General features: G+C 41.5%; 1 protein-coding gene across 1 annotated transcript in view; it reads left to right on the forward strand.

Moving 5' to 3' along the window:
• ALG14 (ALG14 UDP-N-acetylglucosaminyltransferase subunit) overlaps window positions 1-24,429 on the forward strand; it is a 104,541-nt gene that overhangs the window by 25,805 nt on the left and 54,307 nt on the right. Inside the window, exon 3 of the mRNA XM_030868731.2 lies at window positions 16,548-16,679. Coding sequence (XP_030724591.1) covers window positions 16,548-16,679 — 132 coding nt within the window. The remainder of the gene's footprint in view (window positions 1-16,547; window positions 16,680-24,429) is intronic.

Consider the following 24,429-nt stretch of genomic DNA (forward strand, 5'->3'; position numbering starts at 1 on the left):
ATTGAGACACAGATGCAGAGAACAAACGTATGGAAACCAAGGGGGGAAAGCGGCGGGGGGTGGGGGTGGGGGTGTGATGAATTGGGAGATTGGGATTGACATATATACACTGATGTGTATAAAATGGATGACTAATAAGAAAAAAAAAATGAAAACAGGGAGCTGTTGGAAGGTTTTGCTCGGAGGAGCGGCCTGACTGCTGTTTTAAACGGATCACTCTGGTTGTTGTGTCGCAAATAGACTGTAGGGTTCGAGAGTGAAACCAAGGAGACCAGTTTGGAGCTGGTTGAAGCAATCCAAGCAAGAGGTAGTGTAGCTTACACCACTAGGGATAAGGAATAGGGGGAAATGGTTGGATTCTGGATTTTTTTTGAAAGTAAAGTAGAGTTAACAATTTCCTGACAGATTGGATATGAGATGCGAAGAAAAGAGAGAAATCAAGCAGAACTTTGGAGTTGCCATCACTGACCCCGGGAAATCTGTCAGTGGAGTATCCTAGTCTCCAAGTGTCTTTACAAATAATATTTCATACCATCCAAGCGAATCAACAGCCTCTGCATTGCCTGGAGGAACCTGGATGCAACCTGGGATTCAAAGGGTGTGCCCAGGCCCTCCCTTTGCTAGTTTAAAACCATTTCCTAAGTCCTGTGTACTTGTACTCTGTCTCCCTTTTTTCTCTCCCCTCCCTTGCTCTCCCTCTCTTCCCGTCTTCCAACCCCAAAAGGTCCTTCAAGCTCCAGAAACATCCTAGAAAATCCTTCCAGGTGTTGAAGGACTTCTGTTATTGGACTCTGCTGCCTCCTCAGCCCATGTCGCTGTTATTCCCTCGTGCTGCCACGAGGTGGCAGTGCACTGCTAAACATTGCACTGTTGGGACCTGCATTACTTCTCAGTAGAGGGGGGTAGGGCTGAACTTTATTTATTTATTTTTTTTGTTTTCGTTTTGGTTTTGCGGTACGCGGGCCTCTCACTGTTGTGGCTTCTCCCGTTGCGGAGCACAGGCTCCGGACGCGCAGGCTCAGCGGCCATGGCTCACGGGCCCAGCCGCTCTGCTGCATGTGGGATCTTCCCGGACCGGGGTACGAACTCGTGTCCCCTGCATCGGCAGGCGGACTCTCAACCACTGTGCCACCAGGGAAGCCCAGGGCTGAGCTTTAGAATGGGCTGATATATCACAGACAAATCTGGCTTGGGGAAGATGAGGAGAGATTGTCTCCAATTCTTTTTTTAGAAACATCATATATCCTTGCTAGGGTTGATTTTCCTTTCTTGAGTTTGAAAAGGCTCTATATGGCTTTCTAGCAGTCTTTCCACGTAGAGAGTGTTTTTATTTAAAGACTATTCATCAAACACCTTGCTGAGGTTGTAGTACTGGTGTATTTGTTTTATATGCTCTTCTTTGTTCGAGACAGGTAGAACAGCTCCCTAGAAGCCTTCCCAAAAGTAAAATCCTTCTTGAAAATCAGAAGTGGATATTGATTGAGTAGTTTCTATATGCAGAATTTGGGCTATGTTTTATGAAGAAGTAAGGAAAGGAAGTGCCCTTTGTGTGAAGTTTTTTGTTGTAATTGGAGAGGCAAAAGCATGAACACTGGAAACCTTAGGAATTAATTAATAAAAGTGTTACTGGGCAGTGCTAGTGACTAAAAAATAATAAAGGCACCAGGTACCTCTGGAGCCTGGAATGCACGGTGGGGCTGAAAAGAAGCCTTTTGGTTGAAGTCTGCCTGTAGACCAGTTAGGTTCCCAGCCCCTCTGCCCTACGCTGATAGAAAACCCAAGATTTACCCACTGGAGAAGTTGAATAAAGAGGTTTTGGCTTTAGGAACAACAAGCCAAATTATGAATGGGATAAGACATTGCTCTGAAAACCTAGGGTTTAAGGAATGTAAGTAACTACGCCTGTCTCCACAACACACACCACTAAGGTCTCCTTTCCAATCAGTTCATGTATTTACCCCAGGTAGGGGATGAAAGATCAGCTTTGAAGCAAATCCTTTGCTCAGGAGAAGAGAACCATAGATTCCAACAGTTGGGATTTCCCCCAATGAAGTGGTCAAGTCCTGACTATTTTTATCCTTTACTTGACAAGTTCTACCCAGCACACAGAGCTTCTGTCTTCCTTCTAGTGCCTCATTCTTTAATAGGAACCAGGGTTTCTCAAACTCGGTACTGTTGACTTTTGGGGCCACATAAATCTCATTGGAAAGCCTTCCTCTGCACTGTGGGATGTTTAGCAGCATCCCTGGCCTCTACCACTAGAGGCCAGTAGCACCCATCCCTTTCCCACCCCCTCATTCCCAAAAATGTGACGGGTGACCAAAAATGTCTCCCGTCCTTGCCAAATGTCCTTGGGGGGAGAAATCTCCCCCTCTTCCTTGAGAACTACTGATTTGAACCGGCATCCACAGACTACCAGCCATTGGAGGAAAGTCCCATTCATAAGAGAAAGCAAAACAGGGAAAGGAACTTTGAGAAAAGGAATGTGTGGGGCTGGGGGATGGGTATTAAAGGAAAGCAGTATCCTCAGAGAAATGAGAGGACATTGTGTCTTAAAAAAAAAAATGAGATCTATTCTTTTTAAATCCTCACAGAATAAGAAAGACCTTTGGCTATTAAAATTGTAACTATAGGAATAAAAAAAAATTGGAAGATCATATACAAGAGCTCTGTTGTAAATCAGAACCAAAAATAAAAACAATAGAGGAAACGTAAGAAAATTAAATAATTAAACTGGATTTTGGCGGTGTACTATCTAAAAAGAACAAGGACATGGGAAAAAATTTTTTAAAACAAGTGAAGACCGAAGCAGAGTTCCCAGCACTGGAAGGACATAAACTTCAAACTAAAGGACTATCCCCAGCCTAGTTAAACTGTAGTCACAATAAGATATATCATCATACTATTTCAGAACTAGTGATAAAGAGAAGAATTCCAAAAACATCCAGAAAGGGAGTTCTAATGACATTCAGAATGACAGTGGAGAAATGTCCTCAAACGGATTCCCCATATACCCTTTCACAGAGGATGTGCTCCACCAAAACAAGGGAAACCCAAGAAGGAGGAAGACTCCAGTCCCAGAATCTGGGCGCCAGCCCAAGAGAGCAGCAAGGGGATTTCTCAGGATGGCAGTGAAGGGAGTTCCAGTGTGAAGACAGCCATGTTCAACAGGCCTCGAGAGAGAAAAGGCAGTGCTGCTTTGAATGCAGAGGAGGGAGTGGCAGGAGATTGGGAAAGCAGTTGGTTAAATTACAAGAGGAGAAATTATTTCAATTGTAGAAACCTGAGACCATCTTAGAGTGTTTTCAGTTGCAGAAAGGATTTAAGTGATCTGACTATCTTTTAAGGTTATACAGAGAGGGTATAGGGATCATTTTGAGTTATGAATAGTGGTTCATTTTTGGTTTTGTTTGAACATTTTCTGTGTTTTCTAAGTTATAATTAGAAAACAATGCAAGTTTTTTTGTTTTTTTTTTGAAGAAACAAAGCTGAGAAGAGATAAAAGCCCCAGTGGAAGTAATAATTTTCTAAATAACCCACATATCATCAGCACTAATATTTTGGGACTAGTATAATTATATAATTATGTTTTGGAAGCATATTAGTTTTTCTTTTACTTTAATAAATAAAGATCTTTTGGTTTCATCTTTTAGCCCATATGTATGTATGATTCAGTGACAGTTTCGTGATTGCAGGGTTTATCTATCAGTACTTCTGAAATTAGCATGATGCGCTTCCATTTAACAACACCTGCTATTTTCCACCAGGTGGGCTGCTCACTTCACACAGTGAACTAAGACTGTGTTTAACTGCTGAGACTTCTGAATCGAATGCTAATGCATTTGGTATCTCTCTTTCATAATTCCCAAGCAATTCTAAAAGAAATAAGTTTGTGAACTATGTAATTGCAGTTGTGGGGTTTTGTTTCAGTTTCTAAATTGTGTATAACAACTTATAGTTTAACATTTTTACCTTTTTAGTGTGTGACTAATGTATATATGCACTTTTCCTCTTTATAATGGACCTTAACTATATTCAGTTATAGGTAAAAGTAAAAAAAAAAATCTCTAATTTGGAAGATGATCATTCTAGATGTGTGAAAAATAGAAAGTATTTGAAATTTATTGCACATAGAGATCCTGTGATGTGGCTGTTTCAGTGAATAAATGATTATTTTCAGATAGATGTTATATATGGTTCTAAAGTATTTTAAGTAGCTTAATCTCTTAAATTCCTTCCCAAATCTTAGTTTTCCCATCCTCCATCTCTACAACAAAGGCATGTTAGGTTAAACTTTCTTTGAATCAGATTCTGAATTGATGGTATTGAAATAGCGGTGAATAATGTCTTGCAGTTATTTCAGCTTTAAGGTAATTTGACCATTTTCCCTGTGCCAGTGAAATTTGTATGGGATTCTTACAACATGCAGAGCTAGTAACATTTTGCAATATGGTGCTATTGTTTCTCTTTTAAAGCTAATTAAAGACATTCTAATAACCAATGTTTGAATTTAAACATTTCCATAAATAGCGTATTTTTAAAATGAAAACTTATATTATGGGCCCAAACATACAATAATTTCTTTTTTGTTGTACATACAATAATTTCTTTTTTGTTGTTGTCACAAAATCAGGATGTGGCCTGTTTCCTTTGATCCTTCCTTTTGCACAAATGGAGATTTTTTTGATCTCTTTTAGCCTTTAAGCTCCAAGAAATAATTCTGGAGCCAGTAGTTACAATCCTTCCAGGGACAACATAATTCTGAGCGCTACAAGTAGTGAGGATGACTGGTGGTGGTTTTAGTCAGGATTGACCAACGAGCTGAGTGCTAGAAGGAAGCATAAGTGGAATAGCGGGTGCAGAGGGTGTTCACTTGTCCTTCAAGGATGTGAAAGATGCTCGAATCATGGTAGAGGGTGAAGTGCCATGAAGTGACCTGTGATGAAGGTTCCAGGCTGGGTCCCGCTGATAACCAGCTCTGTCACCTTGGGCGAGTTAGCCTCTCTGGACCTAAGTCTCTCACTGTGAAACAAGGAGGCCTGGCTGAGATCAGGGATCCTCAACTAGCATCCTTGATCCCACAACTGGTTGTCAAGTCGGACTTGTCAAAGACAAGCGAGGCCGCTGCTCCAGGCCAGGCCACCCTGGGACCTGTCAGCGCCTGCCTGGAATCTAGATTTCCCAACACTGCCTTTTCTGAGATTCCCAGTTGTCTTGCTCTGTCTGCCCACCTGCCAAGTGAATTCATTGCCCAAGTTCCCAGTACAAACCCCTGTCTATCCCATTTCAACCTGACAATTACCTGTACATATTCTCTAATACGGATATATTTTGTACTTAGAGAGTGTTTCACTGACTCACAAAATTATGCTCAAAACTGAACCACAGTGAATAACGATATGCTCTCAGTCTGTTTCCCCTTTTACCATTCACTCCCCTAAAAACCTGAGAGTCACCCCAAGCTCCCCAGCCTCCTTAAATCTCTGCTCCCTGCTGTTTGCCCTCTCCAGTCCTTCAGCTTAGTGTTGTAAGTATCCTTTAGGCCAGCAGTCCCCAACCTTTCTGGCACCAGGGACCAGTTTTGTGGAAGACACTTTTTCCGCGGGGGGCGGGTGGGGGCAGATGGCTCAGGTGGTAAGGCGAGCGACGGGAGCGGCCCACTCACCTCCTGCTGTGCGGCCCGGTTCCTAACAGGCCACAGACTAGCACCGGTCTGTGGCCCGGGGGTTGGGGACCCCTGCTTCAGGCCTTCAACGTCCTTCCCCTGGCATGTTTCAGTGATCTCTCAAATGATTTTCCTCCTCTGGTTGAGTTGCCACCCTTCTGTCCATTCTGTTCGTAACTGCCAGAGTGGTATTTCTTGAAAGCAGATCTGACTACAGTACTCTCCTTTTTTAACATCCTTCGGTAACTCCTCTTTGCCTTTAGATTTGAGTACATACTCTTTAGCGTGGCTTTGAAGGCCCTACCTCTCCAGCTCCATTTTCTGCTGCTCTGTCCTCTTTACATGCCAAAGTATAGTTCCCCAGATAATTCCATGCCATTTCATGTCTCTCTGCTGTGAACACGCCAGAAGAACCTCTTTTCCTCCTCTGCTATACCTGGTAAATGTCATATTCTTCCAAGTTAGATAAAGTATCTCTTCTATAAAGCCTGACTGGGTTTATCAAAGTATAATTCATCATTTCTTACTTGGTGCTAACATTATATTTAATAATGATGTCTCTTATCGTATCAGTCTCTCTGATTGCAATTATTTGTTGTCCTGTGTTGTCCTACCAGACTGCAGTGAGTTCTTTATAAACGTCTTATTTACCCTTGTGCTCCTAGCCCAGTTTCTGTCACCTGGTAGGTGCTCTTGGGAGTATATCTGTGCTCACAATGAAGAATACAGTTCTAATAGCCAGCACTGTAAAGACTTGTTGCATCTATGATTTTAATATCTTTTCCTTTTTAAGAAGAGGAAAGCAGTCTTTAAATTCATACCATTTTTAGGGACTTCCCTGGTGGTCCAGGGGTTAAGACTCCACGCTCCCAATTGCAGGGGGCCTGGGTTCAATCCCTGGTCCGGGAACTAGATCCCGCATGCCGCAACTAAGAGCCCGTGTGCCGCAACTAAAGATCCTGCGTGTGGCAATCCCGCGTGCCACAACTAAGACCCAGTGCAGCCAGATAAGTAAATAATATTTTAAAAATAAATAAATTAATTAATACCATTTTAAAGCTAAAAGGAAGGGTATTTCAACTGCAAGTGACGTAAAACTAAACTCAAAACTGGCTTGAACAATAAAGAGCATTTTTTGACTTAACGAAATGGGAAAAATTCAGTGTTGTTTCTGGCAAGACTTGGTCCAGCTGCCCAGGGAGGCCACCAAGGATAGTGGTGTGTCTGCTCTATCCTCTGCAGCATCCTCCCGTCAGGCTCCCCGGTGCTGCCTCCAGCAGCTCCAGGCTCTTCCCTCAGGGCAGCAAAAAGCATTAGCGCCTCCTGGCTTCATATCTTTGCACTAAAGGTCTAAGGAAGAAGAAGCTCTCTTACAGCATGTAGGAGAGGAAGAGGTGAAGCTTCTTTTTCCCAGAAATCCCAGAAAATGTCTCCTGCCTGATGGTCTCCAACTGGGTTATATTCACATCTTTCAGCGAATCCTCATAGCCACAGATGAGTGTTGTTCCATGGTGCTTAAGCCATTCCAGTCCTACTCTTGGAGCTACAGGTTAGGGGTTAAGGAGACAGGGGCTGAAATCCCACCAAAACCATCTGGCTGAGAATGTGAGCAAGGGTGAGTTACCCAAAGGAAAAATTGGATTATTTCTTACAAAAGAAAGGGGCAATAAAAGGCTGGAAAGAGGAATACTAACATCCATTATGAAGGACTTTAGAAATCTTTTGTGCCAGACTCCCCTAAGTGTTTCAAGAACAAACTTCTTTTTTATTTCCCTGAAGCCTGAGACCTCCAGGCAAGGAAGAGCTTCTCAAGGTAAAGTGAGGAGTGGCCCCAAGTCGTGAGGCAGGCCTGGAACAGCGGTCTTTAAATTCATACCATTTTAAAGGTAAAAGGAAGCCTGTCTCTGAAAAGACAGGCTTGAGAACCAGTAGTGGGGTCATGATGGCTAGTGGAGGATCTCTGATCTCAGCCAGGCCTCCTTGCTTCACGGTGAGAGACTTGAGGTCCAGAGGGGCTAACTCACCCAAGGTGACAGAGCTGGTTATCTGAGCAGGACCCGGCCTGGAACCCACGGCTCGTTCATCCCAAGACACTTCATGGTACCTCGTCATCACCTACGTTGAAGTGGGCAGCTACCGAGTTCTTGAAGGACATGCATATAAAAACTGTTTTTGGGTGGTAAATTATGGTCATCTTGATTTCAGAATGATTGGGTGAATCATCCAGCATGCTTTTACTATATATTGTACTTTTCATTATTTTAAAAAAAGCGGTTATGAAGGAAAACTGAAACCATTTTTGGTTGAATGAAATTTTACCATTTTCATTTTGTCTTGTTTCCAAGATTCTGCAACAGTGTGGCATTCACTTAAATAATAAATGTATTGTATGTTTCAGTGTGTGGTAACAGCAGAGAATGACTTCATAGACCACTTGACCTGCTCTGTTGTGGTTTATGATGCCATTTGGATTCCTTGGTGGAATTATTTCCATCTGAATCACTATAAACTTCTATTTAGTTTGTCACAAATCTAAGGCCAGATATGTCTGTGGTTTTCAGCAGTGATGTAATTCTGAAAGATACTGTGAAAGTTACAAGTTGTCATATACTATTAGCATTTAACTCAGTGTTTCACATAATTCCAGACAAACTAGAAGCCTGAAAAAAATCCATTTCTCCACATTATTTGTTTTTACTCTTAGACAGTCTACCTTTGCTGTCTGTCTTGCCACTGTGGGTTTGGTTATGCATCCATCAAGTACGTGTGGGGAACGCTGGGAGGCTCTGTGGGCATACACAGTAATGTAGGACATGGTCCCTGCCACTTCTTAATTAGGAAGCTTGTATAGATAGACAGAAAGGATGTTTCATTAACTACATGGTGGAGAGAGAATAAGAGAGAAAGAGTCTGTCTTCTCTTTTATATGACTGCCAATTGTGTGAAACAGACTGGATCACGTTGCAAGATGTGCACCTACTGCAGGGTATACACATTGACCTGCACAGAAAGCAAGGACTCAACTAAAGCATACTTTCCCAGTCGGCTGCCAGGTAGGAGCAACAGCAAAACAACAGAACTTACCAGAAGGGACTTGGGGGCCTAAGGTTCAACAGAAAAGTCTGAAGATTTCTAAGCCCCCCCCCTTTTTTTTTCTGTTTTTTTTCCCCGCAGAGAGGCTTGCGGGCAGAGGAGGGAGTCATTGGTGACAGTGGTAGGCGGGGGAGCGGTGCCAAACCTATAGCGCAGAGCAGGGCACAAAGCACAGAGAGGTGAGAGGAGGCCAGCGGCCCAATTCCCATAGAGCAGGTAGAGACACAGCACACTCGGGGTCAAAGGCTGTGAGCTATAGGGCTGGTGAGTTACAAAGCAGAGAAGGGAAAGGAAATGGGTCAGGATGGGTGGTTGGCTATCACAGAAACCACAGGCAGCCGGGAGCACAGCTCCAGAGGAAGCTGGCTCAACTCACTGTGTGTTGGAGGGGGCAGGCTTCTCAGCAGGGAGGCACAGGCATCAGGAACGGCCTTCATGAAGGTGAGTCAGCAGCCTATTTCAGGACACGTGGAAAGCCTGGGTTCAGGTCCTAGCTCTACCACTTGCTGGCTCTGTCCCCGTGGGAAGGTTCAGATGCCTCACCTGTGAAGTGAGAAGGTTCGATTAATTGGTCTCTTACATTCCTGAGATGTTATGAGATAAGGAGTTCGCATCTTCCCCAGCCTAGACGACAGACTGAACTTCTAGAAACTGTAATGACAGTCATTTATCTGTTCAGCGAGTAGGGATGAGCACCCATGACGTGTGAAACACCATTCTGCGCATCAGGATCACAGCAGGCAGCGAGATGAAGTCCTTTCCTCTCACGGAGCTTACGTTCTGGGGAGAGAGGCAGACAGCAATCAGACAAACTGTAAATGAGCAAGTTAATTTGAGTTACCAATAAATTGCTGTGAAGATGGTAAAATAAGACAGTGCGGTGGAGGGCAACCATATTTTGGGGGTAGGGGATGGTGGGGGAGAACTGCATCCTCTCTGAGGAGATGATGTTCAAGCGAGACCTGACTTGTAGGAAGGAGCTTCCTATGAGACAGTCTGGGAGCAGGGCAGACAGCTCAGAATGAGCAGAAAAGGCCCTCAGGAAGGAATGAGTCTGACACATTCAAACAGCAGAAAGAAGACCCGTGTGGTTGGAGGGAGTGAGCAGGGAGCTGCTAGAGACATAAGCCAGCGCCAGACTACATGGGACCTTGGAGGCAGTTGTAAGAAACCTGGATCTTATCCCAAGTGCCGTGGTGAGCCTTTGGAGGGTTTTAAGCGGGAGAAAGAAAGATCTGCTGTACATTAGAAAAAGATTGCTCTGGAGATTCTGTAAAGAATAAAATGAAGGGGAGCAAGAGAAGAAGCAGAGACGACTGGAGAGGCAATTGCAATAGTCACAGTGAGAGGTGGTGATGGCTGGGACCATGAGAGTAGCAGGGATGTTGGGAATAGATGGGTAGGTAGGAGTGTGTGTAGAGGTTTTGGAAGAAGGAAACATGGGGACAGTTTTTATAGGCATACTGTTTTTATTAGTCTGTACCTCTGCCTTGAGGAAACTGCCCCTGACCCTCTTTTATGTCCTATTTATGGGATGCAGGACACAAAGGATGTTTCGTCCATCATTTTACCCCCTGACCCCCATCACCAGACCCAAAATTTGGTTTCAGAGTGTCCCCCACCAGCCCTCGTCCCTGCCAGTCCCAACATAGATCTTCATGATCTTCACATCTATTCAGGAAACCTGTTTATGACAGGTTCTACTGTTCATTTGTCAGTTTCTGGCTTGGGAACACAGGAATAGCATGTTTTGGTGGCAAATATGATAGTTCAGTTTTGAGTTGTTACAGAAAAGCCTAGTGAATAGAGGAATACCAAAACAAGTATGTATTTCTTGCCCCAGTAGAATGGATTATTGAGGGCCAGTTTAGCAGCCCACAGTATATTTCTAGAAGGAAGGGCTTTCCCTGGGTCTCTATAAGAATCCAGGAAAAGACTGACCCTGCTTGGGTCATGTGGCCACTCTGAAACCAAATGTTGGGTCTGGAGATGGGACTCAGGGGGTAAAATGATGGATGAAGTATCCTTTGTGTCCTGCATCCCATTAATAGCACATAGAAGAGGATCAGGGACAGTTTCCTCAAGGCAGAGGTACAGACTAATAAAAACAGTATGTCTATAAAGGTGCCTTCACTTGGATTTCTCTAGATGCCACGACCCCTAGGAACACCTGGTCAGAGCCGAGCCTAAATTGTAACTCTCTGAAACTCTCTCCCATTCCTTTGTCTTCCAAGGAACTTTAGTGAAGACCAAAATACAAGCATTCTATTGATAATTTTTCTTCACTGACTTCTTTGTATATTTGATTATCTTCTAAAACTATATAAAGTAATAAAAACTCTCTTAAGGTTTTGTCATGGCCTGGTTCTCAGTATTTCTTCTAGGTGATACAGGACATCAGATACCCTAGCACCCACTTCTGTGTATCAGGCATAGCTATTCTGAGGGCTCTGTCCCTATCAAGATGGCCCCAGGTTTCCATCCGCTTGATTGCACCCCCGCATAGCAGGTTTAATACAGAACCAGTGGGCATAGAATTTTTCAAGAAGTTTTAGGTGTACAGTGGAAGGCTCTGGTCGCGTTAACCTAGCAGACTCCCTTTCCCTTTGTGCTCAGACCTCAAAGCCTCAGGACAGTCTTCTCTCTTGGACTTATTTTCTGGGGAGAGGACCCACAAGGGCTGAGAAGTTCCTTGAGGCCCTCTAGGCTGTGTATCTAGGACACATTGATGGGGAGGGCGCGTTTGTCTTTGGTTCCTTCTCATCTCCCCTTAGGGTTTGGTGCCTCCTGACTCTGGCTGTTTATAAACTCTCAATAGCCTGCTTTGCTCTGGCATTTTCCCTCTTGCCCCAGGAATTCCATCCGTTCAGTTCAACCCATTTATTGAGTGGACCTTACAAATAAGACCCCAGGTTAAGCACTGTGAAATTACCTCCTTTGTGTCCTTTCTGCATTCCCAGTCTAAGAACATCTCAGGTAGGTAACAGGAAGATTGAGTTATTTTATATTAATATGCAAAAACATATTGCATCATTTATTCAATAAATATATATTGCGCACCAACTGTAAACCAAATACTCTTACAAGCACTGAGATTGCAACGATCAAAGTTCCTGGCGTTCTCAGGTAAGTTATATTCTCGTGGAGGTATCAGTAAATAAACATATAATATGCCAGTAGAGGAAATAGAGTAATTTTAAAACAAAAAGCAAGCTTGGTGATGGAGGAGAGAGGAGTGTGCATACAGGTGGGAAGAGCAGGGTTATTTAGAAAGGTCAGTCGGGAAAGGTACCTCTGAGAACTGATCTGGTGGGGGAATGGGTGGGAAGAGGCTTGGATTTGGAGAGAAGTCTCTTTTTTGGTAGGATTTCCAGTTCCCTGAACTTATTATCAAAACGACATAATGTGGTGAAGACTTAGATGAGGTTTGGAGGTATAGGCCTCTCTAGTGTAGAGCCATAAGCCAGAGACGGGTACCATATGGACCCTGCCCCCCGTCCCTGGTCTCCTGCCAGTCAGGGTCATGGTTCTGACCCCTTGCCTGGCTCGATCCTCACCACCCGCATTTCCCCACGCTGGTCACCAACTCTCTGTTTTCCTGTTTATCTCACTGGTAGGACTTCCAGCTTGGCTTTCTTCCCAGCTACCACGTAGACTCTTGTCCTTGATGGTAATGTAGATTCTTGCATCACCTTGCCTTGGGCTCTTCTGAGTAAATTTCCTTCCCTATCACTAGGAAGAACCTACTCCTTGCCCACCCTGTGGGTAACCATATACTTTATCATTTAAAGTGGGATACTTCTGAGAGCAGAAGGGAGCACTATTAATAACTATGCCAGGACTACAGACATAAACTGGGACCATCCTGTGTAAACTGAGTGGTGGGTCACTGTATGCATGAGGTCATTGGCTCAGTTAGCTCCAGCCCGCAAGTGGAACCAAGACTCCCCTCCCCAGCCTAGCATCTGATCTGAAGGCTGAGGCTGGGCTCCTTCCATGGTGCAGCCAGAAGTCAGAAGACAGGTCATCACTCTTCAGTCACCACCTTGTTTGCTCACCCTCAGGCCTGTTTTTCTAGTCTCCATCTAGGAGGACCCTCAGGTCGCACCCCAGAACATGCCTCCACTAGTTTCCATCCTTCTGGGACTGGACTGGAGACTTCTAGAACCCACTTTCTCTGCTTCCTCAGGCTGCTCCCCGGGACAAGATGTAGTCTTTTCTTCCATGTCCAAGTCTAAGAGAGCTGTCTCCAGACCCTTGCGTAGGCCCTACCAGGCTTTTGTGTTTGCCTCTCTGGAGCTCAGATGGAGTCAGGGGAGCTGGGCTTCCAGAGCCAGAGTCAGGCTGACCACCCCTTCCAGCCCCTCAGGACACTAAAAATACCCCAAAATACTGTTCATTGCTTCTTTACATAGCTATAAGCAAAGAAGATGTGGTGTGTATATATACACAATGGAATGCTACTCAGCCGTAAAAAAGAATGAAATAATGCCCTTTGCAGCAACATAGATGGACCTAGAGATTATTATACTAAGTGAAATAAGTCAGAAAGAGACAAATACTATATGATATCACTTATATATGGAATCTAAAATATGACACAAATGAACGTATCTACGAAAAAGACTCACAGATATAGAGAACAGACTTGTGGTTGCCAAGGGGGGAGGGAGAGGGGAGAGGGATGGATTGGGAGTTTGGGATTAGCTGATTCAAAGTGTTATATGTAGAATGGATAAACAACAAGTCCTACTCTACAGAACAGGGAGCTACATTTAGTATCCTGTGATAAACCATAATGGAAAAGAATATGAAAGAGAATATGTATAACTGAATCACTTTGCTCTACGGCAGAAATTAACACAACATTGTAAATCAACTAAACTTCAATAAAATAAAAATTTTTTTAAAGTTATATGCTCACAGCTTTAAAAGATTCAAGGGACATGGTAGACACCCATGGTTTTTTAAAGAAAATATTACAGATATTAAGATCAGGCCTCAAATTTTTGAAGTAACACTGAAAAATCCTTTATAATGAGACCCTACTGGGTTATTTTCACTATAATAATACTGACATCTTATTGGGTTCAAATGTATTTTGTAGTACAGGTCCACAATCTCTGATCTGAAATCTTAGAAAGCTCGGAAAACTGAGGGAGAAAAAAAAAGTTCCAAGTTTGTCACAAGTTTATTTGACAGTAAAACCTGGTTTGAATTGGCACGAGGAGTATAGTCTTTATCCCACTTAGTGTGAATGTTCGTGGTTTGCTATAGAAATGTCAATATGTTTGGTTACTTCTCCAAACTTCAGCGGTGGATATTATGTAATATATGGTATATGTCCTGTATTACCTGTTTGAAATACTTCTGATCCAGAAGGTTTCTGATGAGGCATTTTGGCTCTCTAGTGCTGAAACCAAGCAAGGCCTCATGTACCCACAGTACAGAAGGCCAGACTCTGACAGCCAAGAGTTTGCAGCAAAGTAAGGGTTTATTGCAAGGGGCCAAGCAAGAGTGTGGGAGACAAGCCTCAGATCCATTCCCACTTGGTCTTTGAGTTAGGGATTTTTTTTTTTTAAAGGGATGAACAAAGGCTGGGATTAGTCATCTTGTGACGTTTCTTCATCATAGTTTCGGGAGTCGGGATGTTCTGGTTTATGAGGCTCAGACCAGGTGGTCTGTGGCTTGGGGGTCCATCAGCTCATCTTGCCCTGGAGAAACAACCTGGGTTTGTATGTTAATGATGATATATATAATAGCAATTTTAGTGCATTAACGATGTTATGGACAACAGCAATTTTAGTCATCTGACTGGTGGATAAGTGTTCAGTTAGCACAGCATAGAGGTCAGAGGAGACAAGAAAGGGAATAAAGATTTGGATAGAGAGATTAATCATAAGCTCAGTAAGGAAACTCAGTGTTAGGGGGGGCTCAGTTTCAGTACTGTTTTACCCATTACATGTTTTTAAATGAATAATCTCCACAAATTAGGCAAGCACAAACTTCCAATAAGACTCCTTACAAGTTTGCCCCCTTTGGGATACTGCCCCTTGTATGGTCTATAGTTTGGGAATTATTCAGTATTATTTTCTAGTTGAACATTTAGTACCTTAATCCTTTGGAAGAAAAAAAACCATTGATATAATAAATGATTAATAAATAAATAAAAATAGTGGATAACATATTGAGTCCAGATCTTTCTTTCCCCACTGGTGTAGTATGGAAGGAAGAGGGACTGTCCATCATATGTGAAACAGAGTGGTCACGTGTGCAGCCCATTTTCGTTTTTTCTTTTTCTGCGGTACGCGGTCCTCTCACTGTTGTGGCCTCTCCCATTGCGGAGCACAGGCTCCGGATGCACAGGCTCCGGACGCGCAGGCTCAGTGGCCATGGCTCACGGGCCTAGCCGCTCCGTGGTTTGTGGGATCTTCCTGGACCGGGGCGCGAACCCGTGTCCCCTGCATCGGCAGGCGGACTCTCAACCACTGCGCCACCAGGGAAGCCCTCGTTTTCATTTTTATAGGAGCTACACAGATGCCCTCCTGGAGCATAACAGACACCTCCACACACAATCTCACACCTTTTTCTAAATTTGAAAAAACTTAGGACCAGTAGTTTTGTGTCTTGCACTAGTTTAGGAAAAGGTTTTTCTGTTTTTTTCTCTAGGAGCGTATTGTTCCTCAAGGCCAAAGGTGGGGGGATGGGGAGAGGAATGTATTAGGTATTTAGTCCTTTACTCTCTGACTTAACGTTTGTGGTAGCCAGGCTGCAAGGAACTCCCAGTGATTCTCACCTTCTGGTATTCAGTTCCCTGCCCTTCCACATCATATACAGTTTGTGGCAAACAGTTCCAGATTTTCTTCATGCAAATACTGATATGTGTACCATTGTGTATACAAACACACACAGCTGTGTGGTTTGTTAATACACGCTGGATCATATTAAACATACTGTCCTGCAACGTGTATATTCACTTTAACAACTTATCTGGGCACATCTTCCATATCTGTTCATATAAATCTATGTCATTTGTTCATGTGTCTCCATATATTTTATTGTATGGACTTCTCCAATCCCTGTTGGAGGATATTTGGGCTGTTTCCAATTTCCACAAATACAAACAGTGATAAAGTAGATAGCATGTGGGTAAATCTGTGGGATGTATTTCTGGTAGCAGTAATGCTGGATCAAAAGTAGACACACTTAAAATTCTGATAGATATTCCTAAATTGCCCTCCCCAAAAGTTGTTCTAATGTATTTGCCCAGGGACTGTAAATGTCTATTTCCTTACATCCTCAAAAACGCTGAGTATCCACAGTCTCTACCAGTTAGGTAGGTGAACAATGACTCATTGCTTTCTTTTGTGTTTAATTGTTAACAATCTTTTCAAATGTGTATTGGCTGTTTGTGTTTCTTCTGTTTGGAATTGTCTGTCCATCTCCTCTGCCCATGTTGATACTAGGTTGCTTATACTGATTTGTAAGGACTCTTTGTATGTAAGTATGTTAAGGTCTTTGCCTGAAACATATTTTATAGAAAATTTCCCCCAGCTTATTGTCAACACTGACTTTAACATTTTGAATCATATTCAGGAACTTTTTGTCATAACCCAGTGACGTGTGTTGTATAAAGCATGAAAAAGGCTTTATAACTTAGTTTAAAAATATTTCCAATGAAAATTAAAATTGAGAGAGCATTTCCTGTTTGTACAAATGTTAACTGTTTCTATGTTTAACTTCAGCATCACTGGCCCAGTTGATTTGCATTTTCACTCTTTCCTTCTAGTTTACCGAATACTATATTCACCGCATTCCCAGAAGCCGGGAGGTCCAGCAGTCCTGGCTGTCCACGGTACTCACCACCTTGTACTCTATGTGGCTCTCCTTCCCCCTGACTCACCGAGTGAAGCCAGATTTGGTACGTATGAGCATCGGAGGAGAGAGAAGGTCACTCTCCTGTGGATCCTTCATTAGTAACAGGACATATTGTTTTCTTGAACAGCTTCCATTCATCAGTGTGCCAGATACTATACCAGACCTTTTACTAACATGTGCTAAAATTTATTTCAATGCACTTTGCTCAGAGAGGTGGGAAATTTGTCTTCCATTTCTAGCTATAACTTGAACTCTAAACTTGCCCTTTTCTCCCCTCTGTCTCATGGCAATAGGGACTAACCCAGCACTATCTTTAAGCAATTTGTGCTGTTAGCCACCTGTGGTTTCTAAGCCAACGTCATGTGCTTGCCTGTCAGCCAGAGAAGAGCCAGTTTTTTTTATTCCTTTTCAGTACTCTTTTTATTTTGCCAAAACTCTGTTACCAATACTCTGTAATGGCCTGTATGGGAAAATAATCTAAAAAAGTGGATATGTGTATTTGTATAACTGATACACTTTGCTCTACACCTGAAACTAACACAACAACTAACACAACATTGTAAATCAATTATACCCCAATGAATTTTTTTTTTAAGTTAGCAATCTAGTAGGCACAAAAAAACAGAAACAAAAACAAAAAGCTCTGTTACCAGAAAATGATATGCAGTGGGCAGAATGTCATACACACTCAAGTTTTTATAGGAAAGTAATACAGAAAATAGAAATGTGAAGGCTTTAGTGCACTGTATTAAACCTTACCTTCCTTATCTATAAAAGTCTTAAGTTCTCTGTGGTCTTTAGGATGAAGTTCTATTACTAAATGCTAAATGCACTTCAGTAGGCAATGCAGATCAGCAGATATGTTATCACAGTAGTGTACACAGTACTTAAATAATGCTCTCATTCCTGTTTAAGGCAGAATCCATTAATCTGCATAGCCTTAAAGAAACCCTTTATTTGCTTTCCATATACATGAGTTCTGGCACAGTGGATGTTATTCTCATGAATAATTGAACAAAAATGCCTTTAGCTACCATGATTTTGAAAGATCTCTATCAGTTTGGTCATTGCCTTTCACCAGCTGGATTGCAATTCAGGTCCCTCCCTTGGATGAGAATTTAAAAATCTGAATTGTCTACGTGAGTACTTTAGATTGTTTTTAAAAGCTATAATTTACAAACAGTGAAATGCATAGATCTTAAGTGTATAGTTTGACCACATCTCTATCAAGATATAGAACATTTCCATCACCCCACCTGCCCCTTCCCAAGCAGCCACTTTCTGGTGATTTCTATCACCATAGATTAATTTTGCTTATATTTATTTTTAAATTTTTGACAGAATAAGTTTATCTCACAGTCTCCAACCACATTTTAAGAGTGTGGAACTCAGATGTTTTCCTAAAAGGTCATTACTACTCTTAAAGATTTAATTATTTCTGAAACTTAAGAGACAAAATGGAAGGAAGAAAAAAAGTCTTCACATTTTAAGCTGGAAATTTGGGGTTTACATTTACTAAATCACTGGGGGCATGACCACTGTCAGTGGCAGCAGCCACTGTTGAATGTGGTGACTTTAGGACTCTAAGGTGTGAAGGTGAGAAGGAAGTAGTGACATGATGGCTGATGTCTGCTGTGGACATGGAGGAGCTCTGGTGACGGCCCTGCCTAAGTATTTTGATACCCTTGTAGTAGGAAGAGTAACTGATGGGGCATTAGGACACTTGGTCCCAGGTTCACTTTGGCTTTTATTTTATTTTAGTTCCCTTCTGGGCATCATTCTCTACCTTAAAACAAAAGGATTGGACCAGATGTCCTCTCAGTTTCCTTCAAACTTAGTCTAAAATTTTATGAGTGCCATAAATTTGCCTATAAAGAGTGGAAGGGAAAAAAAAGACTATTATGTTTCTAAAGGAATAAAAAGGGAAAAGGGGGGAAATGTGAAATACTTATTTCTGTTTTAAACTGAGTTTTGAAAATTATTTCAAACCTGAACATTATCCAGTCAGTTGCTTTGATGTGGCTGGCTTCACAAAATGAACTCCCACGTAATGAAATTCCCTTATTCACACACACAAAGTTAATGGTTAAGAACAACATGCAGATCTCTCCTGTATTCATCCTTGGCTTTCTTTTTTTAAAATTGTAAATGGCACTAATTTCATTTTTCTTTTTGAATATTTTTGCCTTTTTTAAATTGAAGTATAGTTGATTTATAGTGTTGTGTTAGTTTCAGGTATACAGCAAAGTGATTCAGTTATACATATGTATATATTCTTTTTCAGATTCTTTTCCATTATAGGTTATTACAAGATATTGAATATAGTTCCCTGTGCTATACAGTAGGACCTTGTTGTTCATCTGTTTTATATATAGTAGTTTGTATCTGTTAACCCCAAACTAATTTATCCTTCCCTCGCTCCCTTCCCCTTTGGTAACCATAAGATTGTTTTCTATGTCTGTGAGTCTCTTTCTATTTTGTAAATAAGTTCATTTGTATCATTTTTTTAGATTCCACAAATAAGTGATATCATATGGTATTTGTCTTTCTCTGTCTGACTTACTTCACTTAGTATGTGATAATCTCTAGTGCTATTCATGATGCTGCAAATGGCATTATTTCATTCTTTTTTATGGCTGAGCAATATTCCGTTGTATATATATGCCACATTTTCTTTATCCATTCATCTGTTGGTGGACACTTACATTGCTTCCACATCTTGGCTATCATACATAGCACTGCTATGAACATTGGGGTGCATGTATCTTTTCAAATTAAAGTTTTCATCTTTTCTGGATATATGCCCAGGAGTGGAATTGCTGGATCATATGGCAACTCTATTTTTAGTTTTTTAAGGAACCTCCATACTGTTTTCCCACCAACAGTGTAGGAGGGTTCCCTTTTCTCCACACCCTATCCAGCATTTATTATTTGTAGACTTTTTGATGATGGCCATTCTGACTAGTGTGAGTTTTGATTTGCATTTCTCTAGTAATTAGCCGTGTTGAGCATCTTTTCATGTACCTGTTGGCCATCTGTATGTCCTCCTTGGAGGATTGTCTCTTTAGATCTTCTCATTCTTTTTGACTGGGTTGTTTGTTTTTTTGTATATGAGCTGTTTGTATATTTTTGAAATTAAGCCCTTGTCAGTCGCATTGTTTGTGAATATTTTCTCCGAGTATGTAGATTGTCTTTTTGTTTTGTTTATGGTTTCCTTTGCTGTGCAAAGGCTTATAAGTTTGATTGGGTCCCATTTGTTTATTTTTGCTTTTATTTCTATTGCCTTGGGAGACTGACCTAAGAAAACATTGCTACAATTTATGTCAGAGAATGTTTTCCCTATGTTATTTTCTAGGAGCTTTATGGTATCATGTCTTATATTTAAGTCTTTAAGCCATTTTGAGTTTATTTTTGTGTATGGTATGACGGTGTGTTCTAACTTCATCGATTTACCTGCAGCTGTCCAGCTTTCCCAATACCACTTGCTGTAGGGACTGTCTTTTCTCCATTGTATGTTCTTGCCTCCTTTGTCAAAAATTAATTGACCATAGGTGCCTGCGTTTATTTCTGGGGCTCTATTCTGTTCCATTGATCCATATGTCTGTTTTTGTGCATCCTTAGCTTTCTTATGATTTTCATCAAAATTTCTTCTTTACTTCTTAAAAACAAAACAAAACCATTTTTAGAAACTATAGTACCATCAGACTTTAAATTACTTGAGTTGTCTGAACAACCAGGTGACTTTCTGTTTCTCTTTAACTGTATGCACCTGGGCCGGTAAGTCTGCTCTCCATTCAACTGTCTCTGTGCCTCACTTTGTCATCTATAAAATATAAATAAAGTCACTTTCCTTGTTGTTTCAGAGCAAATGCTGAATAATAGAACATTTCAATGTTTTTTAAATGGAAATTCCATCCAGTATGTACTAGCTAACGTTTATTGAGCACACTTACATGTACCAGACCTAGTCCTAAGTACTGGCATTCATGCTGTATGAGGTGGGTAGTACTGTTATGCACATTTAATGGAGGAGGGAAGTGAGGCTTTGTGAGACAGGAAGTTACTTGCCCAGAGTGTATGCACAATCAGTAAATAACAGAGCTAGGTCTAGCATCCAGGTCTTTCTGATTCCAAAGCCCAAGGCCTTAACCGCTGGACTGTATGCCACCATTTCTGGCTCACCGTGGAAGATGTGTTCATTTATTCAGGTTAATTAAGAATTAGTTAATAGGGCTTCCCTGGTGGCGCAGTGGTTGAGAGTCCGCCTGCCGATGTAGGGGACACAGGTTCGTGCCCCGGTCCGGGAAGATCCCACATGCCGCGGAGCAGCTGGGCCTGTGAGCCATGGCCGCTGAGCCTGCGCGACCAGAGCCTGTGCTCCACAATGGGAGAGGCCACAACAGTGAGAGGCCTGTGTACCGCAAAAAAAAAAAAAAAAAAAGAATCAGTTAATAAATTACTTTTAAAATAAATTACATTCAGCATCACTCCCTCTAAATAAGAGTGTAAAATTTAAATAGATCCCAACGGATCAAATTAAGTATCTGCTTTAGTAGATTTAACAAAGCCTGATCTAATTGAATAATAGTATATATTTCAAAATTAAGTGTCATGTATATTTGTCAACATAGAATTTTTTTTTTTTTTGCGGTACGCGGGCCTCTCACTGTTGCAACCTCTCCCGTTGCGGAGCACAGGCTCCGGACGTGCAGGCTCAGCGGCCATGGCTCACGGGCCCAGCCGCTCCGCGGCATGTGGGATCTTCCTGGACCGGGGCACGAACCCGTGTCCCCTGCATCAGCAGGCGGACTCTCAACCACTGCGCCACCAGGGAAGCCCAAAATAGAATATTTTTAAAATTCAAAATGGATAATTAAAATAAGAGGAACAGTATTATTTAAAAAGTATTATTACAGAATTTTGCAAATGAGATTGACTTAGAAAATTAATCAAATTCATATTTACCAGTTTCCTGTTATAGAAAATCATATATAAAACCATTGTGAGTATATGTAATGTTTTATATCTTAATTTAACGTTTTGAATGAGATAGTAATCAAAAACATCAGGTTGTTTTGAGGAAAAAATGTGTAAATCTGCTTGTTGAGTGTATATTGAAAGTCATGCTTGTTTCATCCAAGCCAATTATTAGACAAAAAGCATCTTAGAGGAAAGTTATAAACTCTGTTTTGGAGGCCTGAATCTAATCCTTAGTAATTGGAGTGGATGGTTTCTTTTTCTACAAGGGCATTAAATACTTTCTGGTGTTTCACATATCATACTTTTCAAGAAATATGGCTTTGCCAGGCATCCTGTGAATAAGAGTCATAAGATTATTCTTGAGTTTAAAAAGATAATGGGACAGAACATAGATCATTGGTTTTCAGCCTCCAGGGGTGGGGGAGGGACTGACTACAAAAAGACTTGAAAGAACTGTTTTGGGTGAGAAGCCGTTCTGTATCTTGATTGTAGTGGTCATGGTGGTGATGGTGGTCGATACTTAATTGTATGCGTTTGTCGTAACTCAGACCTGTACACTAAAAAGGGTAAATTTTACTCTGTGTAACTTATATCTTAATAAATATAAGTTTTAAAATGTGAATGATGGCCAAAAGCATCAAAACCTTTGGCTCGCAGTAGCTTCGTATATGGCATGTACCTATCTTTGAGTAAAAGTGATTTGGTGAGTCATTGCTTGCTCCTCTCGGCACCTCACCTCTCCAGTGTTTTTAAGACCTTCTCTAAGTGGCACAAATACCGGAATCGAGTTACAGCATTTGTCTAAAATTTCTAACATAAAATTCAGCGCCTTTGCTGAATTAAACATCTGGGTCAGGGAGCATCAGTAGCAGCCAAAAATGACATAGTTTATCAAATGAACTGAGATTTCTCAGTTCATTTCATTTCAGTTACTTATTATTTTACGTTTGTAACCTTGGAAGCAGTAAATAGAGTTGGTCATGTTTGGAATGCTATATTATATGTTTGATTTTAGGTGAGTCTATCATCCTCGAATTGTTAGTTACTGAAAGTCTATATTAAGTGCCTAACATGTACTACTTTTCCACTTGTATATCCAGTAGGCATCTGAAAGTTTCTTGGTTCAAGATAGTAGATATTTCCTACTCTTCCCCATCTTGGTAAACTTGCTCAAGTCAAATCCTCAGGATACATCTTTGATTCCTCTCTGCCACACCTACTTCCCCTGTTCAATAGCAAGGCCTGCCAGCCATGTCTTCTCAATTTTCCGTGATTTCTGTCTGTTTCTGTCCATCTTTCTGCCCCAAGCCATGCAGCGCCACGCCACCCCCACTGCATAGCCTCTTAATTGTCTGCCTATGGAAGGAAGTTCATGATCCCCCGCAGTTGCTTCACCACTTAGCAGCCAATGTGATTTCTTTTATAACGTACATCAGATTCCGTTACTCCACACTTAAAATCATCCAGCGGTTTTCTGTGCTCTTAGAACAAAGTCCAAATTTCTCAGTGTAGCCTATACACTCTAGCCCAACCTGCTTCTCTGACCTCTTCTCCTCCTCTCTTCCCCTAGTTCACTGTGTGCCAGCCAGACCTGCCTGTTTGTTTTTTTTGTTTTTTTCCAACAAACCCAGCTGATTCCTGTCTCAGAGCCTTTGTACTTGCCATTCCCTGTGCATGGGGCTCTTCACCCCTGCTATAAACGTGACTGGTTCTTTTTTGTTCTCTGAGCTCAAATGTTACCTCCTCACAAAGGCCTGTCCTGATACTAGCCCTTCCTCCAGCTCATGTCCTCATCCCTCTGTCAGACTGCCCTACTTTATTTTCTTCATAGTACTAATCCCATTTTTATGTATGTGTTTGTCATTCCATAAGAAACTGAAACTGCCTTGTTCATTATACTGATGCAACAGTGCCTGGCACTTGGTAGCCTCACAGTACGTATCTTTGATGAATGGTCCAGTCACTGTGCATGGGTGAGCTGTGGGCCCTTCCCTCAAAGAGCTTACACTCTAGTGGGGGAGACAAATGGGAAAGTAATTATAATGTAGTGTGCCAAGTGCCTTATGGTGGTAAGTGAAAATTGCTGTGGGACTATCACAAGAAGAACTCAGTGGTTCATTCATTCACAGATACTTGTCAAGGACCCTAGTCTGTGACAGGATTTATACTGTGTGTGAGAAGTATAAAAGTAAGCACAGTGGACAGCAGTCTTGCCCACAGCTGGGTGGTTGCAGTGTGATAGGTCCTCTTTGGGGAGCTGGACAAGGCTTGAGAGTGGAGATGACATTTAAGCAAAGGTGGATAAGAGTTAATCAGTCAGAGAATAGGAAAAGGTCATTTTAAGAAGAGTGAAAGATTAATAAGTCAGTTGAGTGAGTGTCACATAATGTATATAAGGTTGAAATCTTTAGACTGAATTTTTATTAATTAGCATTTTAAATATAATATTTTCTTGCTATTAGAAATTAATGGGATCTGGAACTTAAGACCTGAATGCAGTAGCAAGGTAGTCATTTTTATAAGGTTAAATATTATGGATACTGTTAAGATGGCGTTTTGGGCTTTTCCTCTATAAACCCCATAAACAGACTTCTTTTCATTTAAATCCAATAGAAGTTAAAAGAAATGGACACTTAAATGTTTTACTGATTTATCGTTTTCATTCATGTGACCGGAACACCTAAAAGTTGTATTTTTAAAAATTTTTAGAAAAATAACATTTATTGAACTCTCCCTATGTGTCAGGCACTATTCTAAGTACTTCGCCTATATTAACTCATTTAATTCTCCTAACAGTTCTCTGACACAATACT

This window comes from Globicephala melas, chromosome 1 (assembly GCF_963455315.2).
Source record: "Globicephala melas chromosome 1, mGloMel1.2, whole genome shotgun sequence".
Lineage (NCBI taxonomy): Eukaryota > Metazoa > Chordata > Mammalia > Artiodactyla > Delphinidae > Globicephala > Globicephala melas.